The following is an 18,563-nucleotide window of genomic DNA, read 5'->3' on the forward strand; positions in this document are numbered from 1 at the left end:
CTCTGCCTTAATAAACGCCTTCAATAAGTTGGTTATTTATTCAACAAAACGGGTGCTCAGTGGATTCATTACTCTAATAAAAATCAAATGATTCATTCAATGTATAACTAGTTAAATGACAAATAACAGCAATAGAGTACACAATTGGAAAGACCAAAACTATAATAATTTAATACAGAATTAATTAAATTAATATCTGTTCAAAATATTTGCTATATGAAGCACTTAAAGGCTGATTTTAAAATAAAGCGTGAATAACAATTTAATAAATATTATCGTGTGCGTTTTCTCTTTACTCTTGCTGGACTCTTGCCTAATTTTTTACTATTATTTACATCAAAATCAGGCATGCCCTCGTATGAGGTAAATCCTCTTGCTTTGCCTGTTTCGGTAACCACATCATCTTCCATTTTTTCCTGAGGCTTTTCTTCTTGATCTGTGTCATCACTTTTCAAAACGTTTTCTATGTTGATAATTCGTTTGTTTAGTGAGCATATTGTAGCCTTTACCTGAAAAGCATCAAATAAATCATTAAATATTAATACTAATAACATCAGGCTTTTATTGCTTAGTGCTGCTTTATTTATTTGTAATGATTGATGATAAGAACACATGATCATTGAAAAGCTCTGTCTACACTATCAATCTTTATGTTATAAAAAATGTGATGTGCCCATATATGGACATGATGTTATATTACCATATTTAGGCATATCACACTTTTTTTGTCAAACTAATTTCATAGTGTAGACATTTGAACTATAAACAAACCTTATAAAGGTCATCTTGTAAGGATCTGGCAGATGGAAGGTCAATAATACTGTCGGTGTCAACTCCTGCTGTTTTCTCTCCACTACCAATGTGATAGCTGAGTTAAAATATACAGAAAACAAATAACATCATTTAATTAAGAAAACAACCAACATATCCACTGTAAATTCTTATGGTCACCTTTTTTTTACACATTTTTGTTGCTATCATTCCTCATCTGTCATCACCATTATTAACAGTAACATTGTCAACAGTACCTTTGTATTTTGTTGATATCATTCCTCATCTGTCATCACCATTATTAACAGTAACATTGTCAACAGTACCTTTGTATTTTGTTGATATCATTCCTCATCTGTCATCACCATTATTAACAGTAACATTGTCAACAGTACCTTTGTATTTTGTTGATATCATTCCTCATCTGTCCAGGCCCGTAGCCAGGGGGGGTTTTTATGGTTCGGGCGAACCCCCCCTTTACAGCGAACCCCCATCCCCGACATGCCCAATACCTCACCCTCATCTCCAAAAATCCTCCAAATACGTGCCCCACAGTACAAAAAGTTGTTGGTAAATTGAAAAGTTCGTGAACTTGTTCGTGAACCTTCTTCTCTGTATGAGCGTCAACTAGTGATACGTGTCTGTAAATTTCTAAAAGCTGCAAATGAATTGCCGATTTTAACCTGAAAAATAAATGTTTGGTCCCTGCATGTAACATGATATTGACGCGTCTCATAGCGAGCTGGCGCACGAACGATTCGTACAAAGGACACCGCCAGACAACTGCGTACCTATAATTGTTTAGATCACTGGCAGTCAGGCAGCATGCATAAAGTATATAGCCTTCCGACGTACATCAGTATTTATGTGTGACTATGAAGTATAATGTATCATAGAGGATTATAGTGAATATTAATATTTTACACTATAATATCTATGGTATCAAGTACTGACGTAGTTCACATTATGGCATCCGATTATTTTTTTCTAGACCACCAGCCAATACGTACTAAAATGTATCAATATCACCTATTTACATATTTATATTCCTCAACAAATTGCTGTAAATAAATATTATAGATAGAGCTAGCAAATAGCATTCGCCTTCACCCAGTGTGCTTTTTTCGGGGCTGCTCCTAGATATACGTTCGCATTGAACTTGAACGCAAAACAAAATACGGAGTAAATGATCAAACAATCGGCGGTTCCGCACAGAGCACGCGCATCTAACATACGGCAACAAATAGTTATCGTCATTTAAATTATCGACGTGTTTGAGGAGGAGGAAAAAAGTATGATCTTTTTGCTCATTGGTTATATAGCATGCTGCACGAGAGTGTCTTTTCCGGCCATCTAGGGGTGTCATTTAACAAAATTCGCTTCGCATCAGGCTGGGTGAAGGGGGGGGGGGGGTAGGGGGTTTGACCCAAATATTTAGTGTCCGAACCCCCCCTTGACAGATCCTGGCTACGGCCCTGCTGTCATCACCATTATTAACAGTAACATTGTCAACAGTACCTTTGTATTTTGTTGCTATCATTCCTCATCTGTCATCACCATTATTAACAGTAACATTGTCAACAGTACCTTTGTATTTTGTTGATATCATTCCTCATCTGTCATCATCATTATTAACAGTAACATTGTCAACAGTACCTTTGTATTTTGTTGCTATCATTCCTCATCTGTCATCACCATTATTAACAGTAACATTGTCAACAGTACCTTTGTATTTTGTTGCTATCATTCCTCATCTGTCATCACCATTATTAACAGTAACATTGTCAACAGTACCTTTGTATTTTGTTGATATCATTCCTCATCTGTCATCACCATTATTAACAGTAACATTGTCAACAGTACCTTTGTATTTTGTTGCTATCATTCCTCATCTGTCATCACCATTATTAACAGTAACATTGTCAACAGTACCTTTGTATTTTGTTGCTATCATTCCTCATCTGTCATCACCATTATTAACAGTAACATTGTCAACAGTACCTTTGTATTTTGTTGATATCAAGGGTAAACACATCCCTTAAATTGTCGAGTGCTCTTGGCGTGGTCTGGTATATTCGCCCAATCATCTCGTCACATACGCAGAAAAGTTTTTGATATGTACTAAAAAAAAAAACAATTTATAAAACTTTTGAAAACAATTTTTACCAAATTGAATAGAATTTACTTATTTGACTTGCCTTCCAATATCTACACCTTTCTCTGATGTAATCAGGTCTTGTTCAATCTCTACCACTTTTGTAACACCTAAATAATTACAACAAGAATAAAAATATGATATCAATTGCTACAGATTACTATAAATAGCATGTTCATATCTCGCCTATCGTAGTAACTGCTGCTAATCCCCAGGTAAATTAACTTGATAGTATTTTGTTTGTAGCTTTTGAAAATGTTTGTTTTTAATCTTTTTTATATTATTTTATTTAATATTATTATATTATTTATTAATAATATTACTACTAGGCCTACGTGTTATTTAAAATACCAGTCCATGCATAATTTAAAAATAGGCTAGGCAACATGAAACATAATAATAACTCATTCGGCCTGAAATGAAATACCAACAATCATTCAGATATGAATGATGGTTGGTATTTCCCATGGCTCTCACGGGCCATCATGGCTACTTATTCTACTCACGCACGACACTAGCTAGTTTTAGTTAGTAGGAGGAGGGCCTAGCCTAGCGGTAGCCGATCACTCCGGCCGCCGTATCAGTTTAGCGCGATGTTATGCACTCCGGCCGCTATTCAATTCGACTTCCTGTGCAAAGGGGCCGTTAGTATGGAGCGCCCATATCTACGTTTTCTATACTGTTCAGTGTTATAACAAATTCTTGGTGAATTTAAATGGAACTAGTTGAATATTTATTAGCAACAATTTTTATAACACTTTATCTTGCCAGTACCCATACTTACTAATTATAGTTAATAACAATATGTAAAATATTAATTTATTTATTTCAAATAATCAATTATTATTGATGTTTGTTATAGAATTATTACAGTTAATAACAATATTTACAATATTAATTAATTTATTTCAAATAATCAAATATCCGTCTAATTAATGTAACCTGTTAATTAATATATCATTTTTGTACAGTCCAATTTAGAATGATTTTATATTTTAATTTATATATGATAAAAATAATATGACATATAGGGTACATTGCAATAAATTACATTAATTAATCACATTACAATTAATATACTAGCCTATTATACATTGGATAAAACACAAATTATTTTGTTTTAGCATTAGACCTAATTTAAAACACTTGCTATGTTGTTGTGATCCTGAAAGAGAAAAAATATACTGTATGATTTATACAAATGTTTATTTTGATTCTCTACAAAAAACGTTTCTCCGTTGTAAAAGACTCATTGGGCGCTCCATAGCTGCGGCCGGATTGAAGCGCGGCCGGAGTGAAGCGCGGCCGGAGTGATCTGTAATGTATTCAGCCTAGCTAGGCCTTTAGCTAACTTGTACTTCCTTCTTTTATTACTTACGTCGCATAGTTATTGTTTTAAGGTCATTATTAGCACATATCCATGAACAAGAGTCGCCCAGTATATTACCACATTTTAAACATACTATGACTATTGGATATTCTTCTTTTTCACTGATTGTCGAACCCTCCTCCTCTAAAGATCTTCCATCCATGGTTTCGCGCGCTGACTGTCAAAATTTGAACTTCAACCTCTGACACATTACGTAATTTTATATGACGTCGATTAAAAGGGGAAATTCTCTTGCTTGATGCATTATGCCAAAGATAGATCTTTGATTATGCCAATCAATAGGTTTATTCTAATTAATAGGCTAGGCCTAGTAATAACAGATTCAAAATAGCTGATAATAAAATAATAATAATATAAAAGACATTGATAACATTTTGAAAACTCATTTTATAAACTACAAAAAATAAATAAAAAGTACTAAAAGTCACGTGATGGTGTGAGGTCAAAAATACACAACGTGTTATTGTTATTTGTGTCAACAACATTCTTTTTTTGGTGTCTGTGTATAGAAAGTACTATAAGTTTTAACCTACATCAGACATTTGTAGGTATAAAACTACTACCTACTTTTTAAACCAAAACATCAATAAGTAAGACCGGTTATTTACTATAAACATAATTCATTTGATAAATAAGGCGACTACACTGCACTGGTTAGGATAGCCTATCTATAATCTAGTGTATCTACAGTATGTATCCCGACGATATGTATACTATACTATTTTACTACACTCTGTATATAACTAGGCCTACTATGACGTGTGTGTATTGCAGTGTAGGCTTACTTTACCTCTTCTAGCACAAATGTTGATATTTTTTTTTTCAACAGCTGCTGTCAAACATGCTCTGTTTCCAAAATCTCAAATTGTTTCATAGACCATGGAAATTACCACCATTATTTGTACAGCCACAGCATAATATTAATAATGGAATGTGTTTTGTCAAAAATAAATATCTAAGTTTTATAATAAGTAAAAGTTGCATCTTTTGTTATGAAGATAAAAACAGAAATACTTGTGAAGAAGGTAGGCCTGCTCTGAAATCATTTTTGCCAATAAAGAAAGTAGATTCAGGTGCATGGTTGATGAAACATGATCTATTGGTGACGACAAAAACCAGTAATTGTGTGCTTGCTACAAGGAAGTACTCGGTTTTTGGAAGTCAAAATGTTTGTGTACGATATTATGTATCAAGAAAGAAACAGAAAGAAACAAAATCAACAGAGGAATTGGAATCTGATGAGGAGGAGGAGATGGATGATGATGAAGAGGAAGAAGTTGATTTACTACCAAAAGGGTGGAAAAATATTGTACAGGTAGTTCCCTCTCTTCGTCTGGACAGTGTGCTAAGTTCTGGACTTGGAATTGCCAGAAAGTAAGTCATAATAATAAACTAATATCTCCATATAATGTTCTGTATACTCAGATCAAGATCATAGTTCACCATATTTATGCACTTATTTATTTATATATAAGTTTGACATGATGCATACTAAGCATAGATACTAAATTTAAATTGCCTTACAATCTTTCAGAAAAGTTGAAGATGCATTTCTTAAAAGTAGATTACTTGTAAATAATGAACGAGTTTCAAAGAAAAGCAAAATGGTAAGGAAATATTCCATTGTACTATTTTAGAGTTTTTTACAGAAAATGATAAGTTAAATGACATTTTATTTTTTTCTTTACATTGTAGGTGAAAGCAGGTGATGTTCTTGATATGATAAGAGATGATGATAATGACAACATAGTTATGCGTGTTGTTGTGTTGAAGGTTGCATCTGAAAAGACAAGTAAAAATCAAATTAAAATAAAACTACGTAGGTGGAAAAAACTTGACTTACAAGGGGAAGAATCAAAGACCTGAAAAAATGAATTCATTGGCATAAGAATTGGTGATAATATATAGATAAAATAAGGTGTGTGTTTGTTGATTTCAAGTGGGTGAAAATCACTCGAACTGTCATGTCAGTCAATATAGGCAAATAAAATAAAACAGAAGCCTTTGTAATCTTTGTTTCTTTTATATAAAGTTTTTTATTTTAAAAAATGGCCAACAAATATTTAGTTGCAATCGACAGCGGCAAACCAGGGAGGTATAAAAATAATAGTATACACCTCCCTGGGCAAACCTTACAGGACTCATGACACTGATTGTACTATCTTTGAAACGTCCCTGGGGATGACCCTGGACAGTAAATCACGTGCTTGTACAAACATGGTATCACGTGATAGTACTTGTAAAACTACAACAACACGACCAAATTGGCGAGTAAATCATGTTTTACTTTAAATTAAATTTATACGCTCTTCCACAAGGTCAATTGTTAGTTATACATACAGACTATATTAAAACAATGATTTTGAACACGTAGGGCATTTCTTTGAATTCTTTCCTATTGTCGTTTTGTGGTAATTTACAGCTTTTTATATGTTTAACAAACGTACATAATCAATTGCGTCTGCATCATGCTAGACTACAACTTCCGGTAGTGACGTAATCAGCATATTTTTGGTAATAAAACTTTTTCACTAAGCTAGGGAATCTTCTGATATCAATATTCATTAGACCGTACTTTAGTTAGCCAATCAAAATAAACGTATAAACAATTTTGCGGCGATGTTGTTGAGGTAAAATATACTGTGTTTTACAATAACCAATTTGGTTAGAGTAAAACACAATGATAAAGAATAGGAAACATTTAATAATATGATAAATGTCAATTACATAGCAATTTATCACTGTGTTTTACTATAACCAATTTGGTTAAAGTAAAGCAGAATGATAAAGAATAGGAATTTAATAATATGATAAATGACATTTACATAGCAATTTAGCACTGTGTTTTACTATAACCAATTTGGTTAGAGTAAAACACAATGATAAAGAATAGGAAACATTTAATAATATGATATATGACATTCACATAGCAATTTAGCACTGTGTTTTACTATAACCAATTTGGTTAGAGTAAAACACAATGATATAGAATAGGAAACATTTAATAATTTGATAAATGACATTTACATAGCAATTTAGCACTGTGTTTTACTATAACCAATTTGGTTAAAGTAAAACACAATGATAAAGAATAGGAAACACTTAATAATATGATAAATGACATTTACATAGCAATTAGCACTGTGTTTTACTATAACCAATTTGGTTAAAGTAAAGCAGAATGATAAAGAATAGGAATTTAATAATATGATATATGACATTTACATAGCAATTTAGCACTGTGTTTTACTATAACCAATTTGGTTAGAGTAAAACACAATGATAAAGAATAGGAAATATTTAATAATAATGATTATTTACATAGCAATTTAGCACTGTGTTTTACTATAACCAATTTGGTTATAGTAAAACACAATGATATAGAATAGGAAACATTTTATAATATGATAAATGACATTTACATAGCAATTTATCACTGTGTTTTACTATAACCAATTTGGTTAGAGTAAAACACAATGATAAAGAATAGGAAACATTTAATAATAATGATTATTTACATAGCAATTTAGCACTGTGTTTTACTATAACCAATTTGGTTAAAGTAAAACACAATGATAAAGAATAGGAAACATTTAATAATATGATATATGACATTCACATAGCAATTTAGCACTGTGTTTTACTATAACCAATTTGGTTAGAGTAAAACACAATGATATAGAATAGGAAACATTTAATAATTTGATAAATGACATTTACATAGCAATTTAGCACTGTGTTTTACTATAACCAATTTGGTTAAAGTAAAACACAATGATAAAGAATAGGAAACACTTAATAATATGATAAATGACATTTACATAGCAATTTAGCACTGTGTTTTACTATAACCAATTTGGTTAGAGTAAAACACAATGATAAAGAATAGGAAATATTTAATAATAATGATTATTTACATAGCAATTTAGCACTGTGTTTTACTATAACCAATTTGGTTATAGTAAAACACAATGATATAGAATAGGAAACATTTAATAATATGATAAATGACATTTACATAGAAATTTATCACTGTGTTTTACTATAACCAATTTGGTTATGGTAAAGCACAATGATATAGAATAGGAAACATTTAATAATATGATAAATGACATTTACATAGCAATTTAGCACTGTGTTTTACTATAACCAATTTGGTTAAAGTAAAACATAATGATAAAGAATAGGAAACATTTAATAATATGATAAATGACATTTACATAGCAATTTATCACTGTGTTTTACTATAACCAATTTGGTTATGGTAAAGCACAATGATATAGAATAGGAAACATTTAATAATAATGATTATTTACATAGCAATTTAGCACCATGTTTTACTATAACCAATTTGGTTATGGTAAAGCACAATGATATAGAATAGGAAACATTTAATAATATGATAAATGTCATTACATAGCAATTTAGCACTGTGTTTTACTATAACCAATTTGGTTAGAGTAAAACACAATGACAAAGAATAGGAAACATTTAATAATAATGATTATTTACATAGCTAGCAATTTAGCACAATGTTTTACTATAACCAATTTGGTTATGGTAAAGCACAATGATATAGAATAGGAAACATTTAATAATATGATAAATGTCATTACATAGCAATTTAGCACTGTGTTTTACTATAACCAATTTGGTTAGAGTAAAACACAATGATAAAGAATAGGAAACATTTAATAACATGATAAATGACATTCACATAGAAATTTAGCACTGTGTTTTACTATAACCAATTTGATTAGAGTAAAGCACAATGATAAAGAATATGAAACATTTAATAATATGATAAATGACATTTACATAGTAATTTATCACTGTGTTTTACTATAACCAATTTGGTTAGAGTAAAACATTTTAACTATGATAAATGATATTTAGCACTGTGCTGGATACAGTAAAACACAAATTAAGAATAGGAAACATATAATAATATGATACATTTACATACAAATTTAGTATTGTGTTTTACTATAGCCAATTTGGTTACAGTAAAACACAATGATAATGAAACATTTATTATATGATATTATTTACATAGCAAAATATTATATTAAACATATCTTATTATCTAAACGTTATGAAAAGAATAGGATACATATAATGTAATAATATAATAAATACAAGTTACATAGTTTATCATCTTGTTTTACAGAACCAATTTGGTGACACAGTTAAACACAGTGATAAAGAATAGATACTGTTTTAGGTTATATAACCCTAACCCTAGTTTGAAGCGACATAATAAATTCATCGCGAAAAAGTACGTATCGTATTTAGAAACTTTTGAAATTTGTTAGATATGTTTAATAGGTTCTTACGTCTATAAAACAAACAAAAAATATAAATTTCACAAAAAATTCGTGATTTTAATAATTTGCATTTCTAAAAATGTACACTTATGAAATACCATACATTTTCCAACACATTTTTACTTCATTGATGATTCCCAGAAATCAAAATAAAACAAATTATGATATTTCTTTTACATTATAGATGTAAGAACCTATATTGAACATGTACCAAATTTCAAACGTTTTTTAAGACGATACGTATTTTTATCGATGAATTAAGTATGTGATCGCTTCAAACTAGGGTTAGGGTTAAATAACCTAACAGTTCATTCTTTAACACTGCGTTTAACTTTTAACCAAATTGGTTTTAGTACAGCACAATGATAAACTATGTACATTTTATTTTTCATATGACATTATAGGATACATATAATGTAATAATAATAAATACAAGTTACATAGTTTATCATCTTGTTTTACAGAACCAATTTGGTTACACAGTTAAACACAATGATAAAGAATAGACACTGTTTTAGGTTATATAACTCTAACCCTAGTTTGAAGCGATCACATACTTAATTCATCGCGAAAAAATACGTATCGTATTCAGAAACATTTGAAATTTGGTAAATATGTTCAATAGGTTCTTACGTCTATAAAACAAACAAAAAATAAAAGTTTCAAGACAAATTCGTGATTTTAATAATTTGCATTTCTAAACATTTACACTTATGAAAGACAATACATTTCCAACACATTTTTACTTCATTGATGATTCTCAGAAATCAAAATAAAACTATTAGGATATTTCTTTTGCATTATAGATGTAAGAACCTATATTGAACATATCTACCAAATATCAAACGTTTTTCAAGACGATACGTATTTTTAGCGATGAATATTAAATATGTGATCGCTTCAAACTAGGGTTAGGGTTAAATAAACTAAAACAGTTCTATTCTTTATCACTCACTGTGTTTAACTTTTAACAAAAATGGTTATAGTAAAACACAATGATAAACTTATATGTCAATTTTATTTTTCATAACATAAAATGTTTGATATTCTTTATAATATTTAATATTATATTTTAGGCCTACTATTAATGACGTATAAATGCACACTACATCTGAAATAACTTTCTACTTCATTGGCGATTCTTACCAAAAAAAAGAACTAATTTTGTTATGTATATAGAGCAACCTATTATAACATGTCTTGTATGATTTTTATCTCGTTTCAATGACATTTTATACTACAATTCAAATGAAAAAGCATCACAAAAAAATACGTCTGGTATTCAAAAAGTTTCTAAACTCGGTACACAGAAAAAAGGAAATGTTGAAAATGTATGGTCTTTCATAAGTGTGAATTTTTTGAAATGCAAATAATGGAAATCATCGATTTGTCTTGAAATTTATAATTTGTTTTGTCTTATTGAACATATCTATACAAAATATCAAACGTTTCTGAATACGATACGTTTTTTTTCTCGATGAATTTATAATGTTGCTTCAAACTAGAGGGTAGGGTAGTAACCTAACAAGTATCTATTCTTTATCACTATGTTTAACTGTGTAACCATATTGGTTCTAATAAAAAACAATGATAAACTATGTAAATTGTATGTTTCATATATTACATTTTTGCCAAAAAAAATTATTGGGAATGTCAAATTTCTTTTTCATGACATAGATCTACAAATTTCAGAAGCTTTTGAGTACGAGTATTTTACGCGATGTTTTTTTATCCTCATTTTAATATTTTGGTAATGTAATTCACATAAAGTTTTGTATCCAAAAATTGTTTATTCTTGGGTAGAAATGAGGAAATAAATAGTATTCCTGTATAATATAATAATCAATAATAAAGTATAAAAAAAAGTGTTGTGTAAACGAATGTTTTTTACGCTTCGAATTTTCTGTTACATTATGTTTGAATTGAAGCTACGGATATTGAATCATGGACCTATAAATTAGTAATTTATAGGTCCATGATTGAACATATCGTCACTCACCACACATTTTTTGTTTTGTATTTCGAAAGTATTTATTCTAAAGAACAATTGATGCAAACATCAACTGCGTATCTTATTTCATTAATTAATTATATTAATTATAATTTGGCGATTATTCGTCACACGAAGAGTCGAATATCGATTCGTCTCGTCATGGGAAGAAAACGTGCATTGCGCACACTGTTTACGCGCCTCAACAATAAACGGCGAATATGCGATTCGTCACTTATGGAACGCCGTTTTACACAAGTTTTTGGCGATGATAAAAATTGCGTCGATGATGAAATTGCGTCGATGAAAATTGCATCGACGCAATGTAGATTGCGTCGATGCAATGTAGATTGCGTCGACGCAATTTACATTGCGTCGATGAAAATTGCATCGATGAAAATTGCGTCGATGAAAATTGCGTCGATGAAAACTGCATCGATGAAAATTGCGTCGATGAAAACTGCATCGATGAAAATTGATGTGATGAATTTAATTGATTATGAAAATTCCAAATGGTTTTAATTCAATCAATGATGAAAATGACTACTAGTAAAGTAAATGATGATGTTAATAATGATGTTAATAATGTTATTATGTTGCTAAAAATTGACGGTTTCTGAATATTTTGATATGATAAACATGTTTACCGCTTGCGCTAGCGCGCGTTATAGACAAGCGCACAGTGATCGCGCACTAAAACAATGTTGAAATATATGCACTGATTAACATTTTAGTGATTTATTGTCAACACATTTTAGCAATGGATCCATTATTGTCCTTTCGGACACATTATATCTTCTAGCTAATTGCTTCCGTTAATCCACCAGTTCAGTACATAAAATCCAGATGTCCAGCATCCATGACATCATATTCAAATCATACCGGCAGGGAGATCGCAATTTTCATCGATGAAAACTGCATCGATGAAAATTATTTTTTTTTTCATCGATGCAGTTTTCATCGATGCAGTTTTCATCGACGCAATTTTCATCGACACAATTTTCATCACATTAACGCAATTTTCATTACATCGACGCAATTTTCATCGACGCAATGTTCATCACATCATTACATCAATACTATATTCATCGACGCAATTTTCATCACATCGACGCAATTTTCATTGCATCATCGACGCGATTTTATCATCGCCTAAACTGGCATTCCATACTAATTGCGTGTGATCTGATTGGTGTATTATAAATAAATTCATCGCGATGAATTTTTCAGTAGATGTAATGAGACAGTTCAGTAGATGTAATGACAGTTAATTTAATTGTTCTGCTCTTTTTGTACAAATCTATACTACTTTATATTATGGATTTTGTAGTACTGTTAAAATTATTAAATCTCTGGAAGTGTGTTTTACGAGTATGTCCGCAAATTTATGCGTTTACGGTTTTAAAATGTGAGTTTTAAATAGCGAACATGATCTTGTTAGGTGCACTACGCACGCAGTATTCCAAAATGTCTTACTAATTGGGAGAAAATCATATTGTATCATATCATATTATATCCATTCTTTAAATTCATATTCTTTATCCAAAACTAAATTGGTATAGTAAAACACAGTGCTAGCAATTTATCATATTATTAAATGTTTCATATTCTTTATCATTGTGTTTTACTCTAATCAAATTGGTATAGTAAAACACAGTGCTAAATTGCTATGTGAATGTCATTTATCATATTTTTAAATGTTTCCTATTCTTTATCATTGTGCTTTACCATAACCAAATTGGTTATAGTAAAACACAGTGCTAAATTGCTATGTAAATGTTATATATCATATTATTAAATTCCTATTCTTTATCATTGTGTTTTACTCTAACCAAATTGGTTATAGTAAAACACAGTGATAAATTGCTATGTAAATGTAATTTATCATATTATTAAATGTTTCCTATTCTTTATCATTGTGTTTTACTCTAACCAAATTGGTTATAGTAAAACACAGTGATAAATTGCTATGTAAATGTAATTTATCATGTTAGTAAATGTTTCTTATTCTTTATCGTTGAGTTTTACTCTAATCAAATTGGTTATAGTAAAACACAGTGCTAAATTGCTATGTAAATGTTATATATCATATTATTAAATGTTTCCTATTCTTTATCATTGTGTTTTACTCTAATCTGATTGGTTATAGTAAAACACAGTGCTAAATTGCTATGTGAATGTCATTTATCATGTTATTAAATGTTTCCTATTCTTTATCATTGTGCTTTACTCTAACCAAATTGGTTATAGTAAAACACAGTGCTAAATTGCTATGTAAATGTCATTTATCATGTTATTAAATGTTTCTTATTCTTTATCATTGTGTTTTACTCTAACCAAATTGGTTATAGTAAAACACAGTGATAAATTGCTATGTAAATGTAATTTATCATATTATTAAATGTTTCCTATTCTTTATCATTGTGTTTTACTCTAACCAAATTGGTTATAGTAAAACACAGTGATAAATTGCTATGTAAATGTAATTTATCATGTTATTAAATGTTTCCTATTCTTTATCGTTGTGTTTTACTCTAATCAAATTGGTTATAGTAAAACACAGTGCTAAATTGCTATGTAAATGTTATATATCATATTATTAAATGTTTCCTATTCTTTATCATTGTGTTTTACTCTAATCTGATTGGTTATAGTAAAACACAGTGCTAAATTGCTATGTGAATGTCATTTATCATGTTATTAAATGTTTCCTATTCTTTATCATTGTGCTTTACTCTAACCAAATTGGTTATAGTAAAACACAGTGCTAAATTGCTAAATGTCATTTATCATGTTATTAAATGTTTCTTATTCCATATCATTGTGTTTTACTCTAACCAAATTGGTTATAGTAAAACACAGTGCTAAATTGCTATGTAAATGTAATTTATCATATTATTAAATGTTTCCTATTCTTTATCATTGTGTTTTACTCTAACCAAATTGGTTATAATTTATTTAATTTCATTTCAAAAGACATTTACCTAAATTGCTATTTAATTATAGTAAAACACTGTGCTAAATTGCTATTGTATTAAGGACGAGTTCCGAGAAGATGTATTCAAAGCTACAACCAATCAGAACAGTGTTAATCAATATAGTCCATGGCTACAGCCAATCAGAAACGTCCAAATCGCAATAACCCCTAGGCTAATAGAAATTATTGGTCCGAGTAGCCTTTTCAACCAGACGTTGCGAGGTTTAAAAAGTAAAACATGATTTACTCGCCAGTTTGGTATAGTTTATATACCTGAACACGACGATTGTTTATGACTAGTCACTAGACGTTTCGGAAGTCCGTCCTGAAGAAATAATTTTCAGGCCTAGGCCTAATCCCAATCTCCTATTTTCGACATGAAGGGTTGGAAGAACATAGTATATACATTTTTAACTCTACTGATAGCAGTTTTAGCATCATGTACGCACAGTTTCAGTGTCGCAGGAGGAGGGTCAGCAGCAGCAGCAGAGTCAATTCAACAACAACAAGCTAGCTGGACGAGGGCTCACACTCTCAGAAAAGAGGACGTTCCCCCGCGATACGACGTAAATTTAGATCTCCCAGAAGAAGATCGATGGGCACCTGTTTTAGTGCATTACAACAAAACTATGTTGGCACAAATGGTCAAAAATGCTTTGGCGTAAGTTAAGTTTTACATTTTTATTTATATATTATTAATTACTAAAAATAAACTTAAATAAATTAGTGATTTCCTATTTAATATATTTACTACTAATAAAAAGCTATTTATTGAGCTTCTGATCATGGAGTAAAGAATTTACTCTATGATGTTCTGATATATTTTAATATTTAAAATGAATGCAATTTACAGTGGGCCTAGCTAGGCATACTGACAAATGAGAAAATGTTCCCTTTATTAAATGTCATTCTTTATATAAATTTGTACATTTTTAGACAAACTTATGGTCGGGTACAACAACAAAATACAGTATTTGATGTATTTATTTGTAATTTTCTTCATCGTATATTTTCACTAACATAATATAAGATTTATTAATGCATTTAAATTAAAATTCATCAAATAATTGAATATTTCCATATTGTATTCACCTTTTGAAGTACTGAGTTACCTAAAGAAGCTATTCCACTGGTTGAATTGATTGGATCTGAGCTTAACAAGTATATGCCTACTCCATATTCTGGTGAAATAAAAGGCATTGCTAAGTTTCTTAATGTCAGTATTGGAGAAGTGTTTGCACTCAATATTTTATATGAAGCAACAGCGTAAGTTCTATTTTTTGTGTTGAAATATTTACTTTGATAGCAATGAATGAAAAATATGTACCATTGTGCCTTTACATGTTTCTAGCTTGCAACATATCTAATCATTGCTTATTAACACAACTATTTCAGGTTCTGCACAAGTATAGTAGCAGTTGATAGCGATAACATGATATGGCATGGCCGTAATTTAGACTACCATTTGGCAGATATCCTACGCAATTTAACCGTTGTATTGGATTGGAAAAGAAACAATCGTGTAAGAAAACTTTGCTGCCAGCTTTGCTATAGTAATTTGATGAAATCTAGGACTAATTCAGCAACAGTTCACTTATTAATAAAATATTCTTTTTTTCAGACTGTATTTACAAGTACATCATATATTGGAAATATTGGTGTATTTACCGGTATGAAACCAAACGTGTTTACAGTATCCATTGATGAAAGAGGTGAATGCGATATTCGTTTAATGGAACAAGTTCTTCTCTAAGACTGTTATGTAATCTGTACTAAAATTCTTGTATTGTTTTGCTAACAAACAAAAGAATAATGTGATATGTAATTTACTTCAATTCTCTAATATTATGACTAAATGGCTTAATGTATCCATAATTTCATAAATATGTCAACAATGTTTTTTTTTTCAGACAAAGGAAATATTTATGAGAATATTATGGGATTGTTAAGTGCATTAATGAATGGTACCTCCACATCATTTACAAGCTTTTTAACTCGTGAGGTAACCCCATTTATTTGTTTATTCCTGTACTTTCTCCCACCATAGTTAAGAGAGTTTACCATTTCTTGGTTCCAACTACCATATTTCTCCATCTAGAATTGAACTTCATTCAATTATATTTATTTATATCTTGCAGGCTTTAGAGTATGATGATACATTTAAGAAAGTGTACACTAGACTTGTAGACAGTCATATAATTGCACCTGTCTATTACATCCTTGGAGGAGTGAATCCTGACGAAGGGGTTGTTATAACAAGAGCTAGATTAAAAGCACTTGATATCAATATATTAGTCCCATCAATAGACAAGTAAAGTATTCATATTGTTTTACTGACCTACACCTTGGATATCTGCTTCATTATAACAATAGCTAGACTAAAAGCACTTGATATCAATATATTAGTCCCATCAATAGACAAGTAAGTATTCATATTGTTTTACTGACCTACACCTTGGATATCTGCTTCATTATAACAAGAGCTAGATTAAAAGCACTTGATATCAATATATTAGTCCCATCAATAGACAAGTAAGTATTTATATTGTTTTACTGACCTACACCTTGGATATCTGCTTCATTATAACAAGAGCTAGACTAAAAGCACTTGATATCAATATATTAGTCCCATCAATAGACAAGTAAGTATCTATATTGTTTTACTGACCTACACCTTGGATATCTGCTTCATTATAACAAGAGCTAGATTAAAAGCACTTGATATCAATATATTAGTCCCATCAATAGACAAGTAAAGTATTCATATTGTTTTACTGACCTACACCTTGGATATCTGCTTCATTATAACAAGAGCTAGATTAAAAGCACTTGATATCAATATATTAGTCCCATCAATAGACAAATAAGTATTTATATTGTTTTACTGACCTACACCTTGGATATCTGCTTCATTTCCATAATAAACATTTAAGGATTGCCACTTAACAAATGACATAATCTTTTGTAGATGGTTTGTCTTGGAAACCAACTACGACAGATGGACAACACCACCACCTAGTGATGACAGGAGGTTAGTGTTTAGCTGGCTAAAAGCTACACATCTGTGTCATTTTCAAATGAAATTTTACACTCGCAAAGTATCAGCAATACAATTTTGTTTTCTGTACCTCCAGAGATCCAGGAATTAAATATATGAAAGCTGTTGGCAGAAAAAACATCAATGACAAAACCATGTATCAAGTATTATCAGAGCCACCAGTTCTTAATAAGTAAGTTTCTTGTTATATAAAATAAGTTACCAAAATATTAAGATTGTTATTCCCTAAGAACAATCTTAATATTAGTATTAAAATGTGCCACTCCTTAATGTATTGACTTTATTATTATTTTCAGTAAAACTACGTACACAACATTGATGACAGCAGCACAACCTGGTTTGTTTCAAACGTACATCCGTCATTATCCCTAAAAGTTGAGAAAAAAAACCAGGCCACTATGCATACACTAAATGAATATAGTATACAGTGTGTATTCTGTAGCAATAGCATTGTTTTCATGATCGGTTGATTCATTGATTATATTTAAACTCATCACTACCCAGAATATTAATAAATAAAAACGTATTCAATTCCTTTTTATTAAAAACTCAGTTGATGTATTATTATTATTTCAAGTGTGACTATGTTATATGAAAACAGTTGTGTGAAAAGTGTCACTTGCACAAAGAAAAAATACAATTTTCTATTTTTTTTATATAATGTTAATAATGTAAAATAATATAATAATTATATTTTTGAATTCCTTATTTTGTTATTTGCAGCTGTTAATTAATTATAATAATTGCAATAAAAACTAATTATTATTCATTGACTGTAAATATAACAATTGTAATAGAATAAAACTAAACATAAAACCACATACTGTATCCAACTATTTAGTTACAGAATAAAATAATATTTATTTTTTTTTTATTTCTCAACCATGACTTCACA

At 30.0% G+C, this 18,563-nt stretch overlaps 3 protein-coding genes across 5 annotated transcripts; 2 read left to right on the forward strand and 1 right to left on the reverse strand.

Moving 5' to 3' along the window:
• Positions 1-272: 272 nt before the first annotated feature.
• Positions 273-4,493, reverse strand: LOC140055238 (protein Mis18-alpha-like). Its single transcript, XM_072100520.1, has 5 exons — positions 4,305-4,493; positions 2,970-3,036; positions 2,773-2,892; positions 772-868; positions 273-509 (listed from the first exon to the last, which is right to left on the reverse strand). The coding sequence occupies exons 1-5, from the start codon at positions 4,456-4,458 to the stop codon at positions 273-275; spliced, it is 675 nt and encodes a 224-aa protein (XP_071956621.1). The 5' UTR covers positions 4,459-4,493.
• Positions 4,494-4,774: 281 nt separating this feature from the next.
• LOC140055235 (mitochondrial transcription rescue factor 1-like) lies at positions 4,775-6,306 on the forward strand. 3 transcript variants are annotated; one of them, XM_072100516.1, is made up of 4 exons: positions 4,775-4,906; positions 5,146-5,690; positions 5,851-5,923; positions 6,012-6,306. In XM_072100516.1, exons 2-4 carry the CDS (start codon positions 5,158-5,160, stop codon positions 6,180-6,182), a joined length of 777 nt encoding a protein of 258 aa, XP_071956617.1. In that variant the 5' UTR covers positions 4,775-4,906; positions 5,146-5,157; the 3' UTR covers positions 6,183-6,306. The 3 variants fall into 3 exon arrangements, with proteins under 3 accessions (XP_071956617.1, XP_071956619.1, XP_071956618.1); XM_072100518.1 differs by having other exon boundaries at positions 4,782-4,906; positions 5,315-5,690; XM_072100517.1 differs by lacking the exon at positions 4,775-4,906 and adding an exon at positions 4,936-5,005.
• Positions 6,307-14,892: 8,586 nt separating this feature from the next.
• LOC140055225 (N-acylethanolamine-hydrolyzing acid amidase-like) lies at positions 14,893-18,460 on the forward strand. The gene is made up of 9 exons (XM_072100497.1): positions 14,893-15,271; positions 15,712-15,876; positions 16,006-16,132; positions 16,232-16,322; positions 16,521-16,612; positions 16,749-16,921; positions 17,579-17,641; positions 17,745-17,840; positions 17,965-18,460. Exons 1-9 carry the CDS (start codon positions 14,988-14,990, stop codon positions 18,038-18,040), a joined length of 1,167 nt encoding a protein of 388 aa, XP_071956598.1. The 5' UTR covers positions 14,893-14,987; the 3' UTR covers positions 18,041-18,460.
• The last annotated feature ends 103 nt before the right edge of the window (positions 18,461-18,563 follow it).

This window comes from Antedon mediterranea, chromosome 7 (assembly GCF_964355755.1).
Source record: "Antedon mediterranea chromosome 7, ecAntMedi1.1, whole genome shotgun sequence".
NCBI lineage: Eukaryota > Metazoa > Echinodermata > Crinoidea > Comatulida > Antedonidae > Antedon > Antedon mediterranea.

Coding starts and splice junctions, on each gene's coding strand:
- LOC140055238 (XM_072100520.1), bottom strand. CDS start 4,458: ATGGATGGAAGATCTTTAGAGGAGGAGGGTTCGACAATCAGTGAAAAA. Junction 3,037..4,304: donor TAAAACAATAACTATGCGAC/GTAAGTAATAAA, acceptor GTAATTATTTAG/GTGTTACAAAAGTGGTAGAG. Junction 2,893..2,969: donor AAAGGTGTAGATATTGGAAG/GCAAGTCAAATA, acceptor TTTTTTTTTTAG/TACATATCAAAAACTTTTCT.
- LOC140055235 (XM_072100516.1), top strand. CDS start 5,158: ATGCTCTGTTTCCAAAATCTCAAATTGTTTCATAGACCATGGAAATTA. Junction 5,691..5,850: donor GGACTTGGAATTGCCAGAAA/GTAAGTCATAAT, acceptor ACAATCTTTCAG/AAAAGTTGAAGATGCATTTC. Junction 5,924..6,011: donor TTTCAAAGAAAAGCAAAATG/GTAAGGAAATAT, acceptor TTTACATTGTAG/GTGAAAGCAGGTGATGTTCT.
- LOC140055225 (XM_072100497.1), top strand. CDS start 14,988: ATGAAGGGTTGGAAGAACATAGTATATACATTTTTAACTCTACTGATA. Junction 16,323..16,520: donor AGTATCCATTGATGAAAGAG/GTGAATGCGATA, acceptor TTTTTTTTTCAG/ACAAAGGAAATATTTATGAG. Junction 17,642..17,744: donor CCACCTAGTGATGACAGGAG/GTTAGTGTTTAG, acceptor CTGTACCTCCAG/AGATCCAGGAATTAAATATA.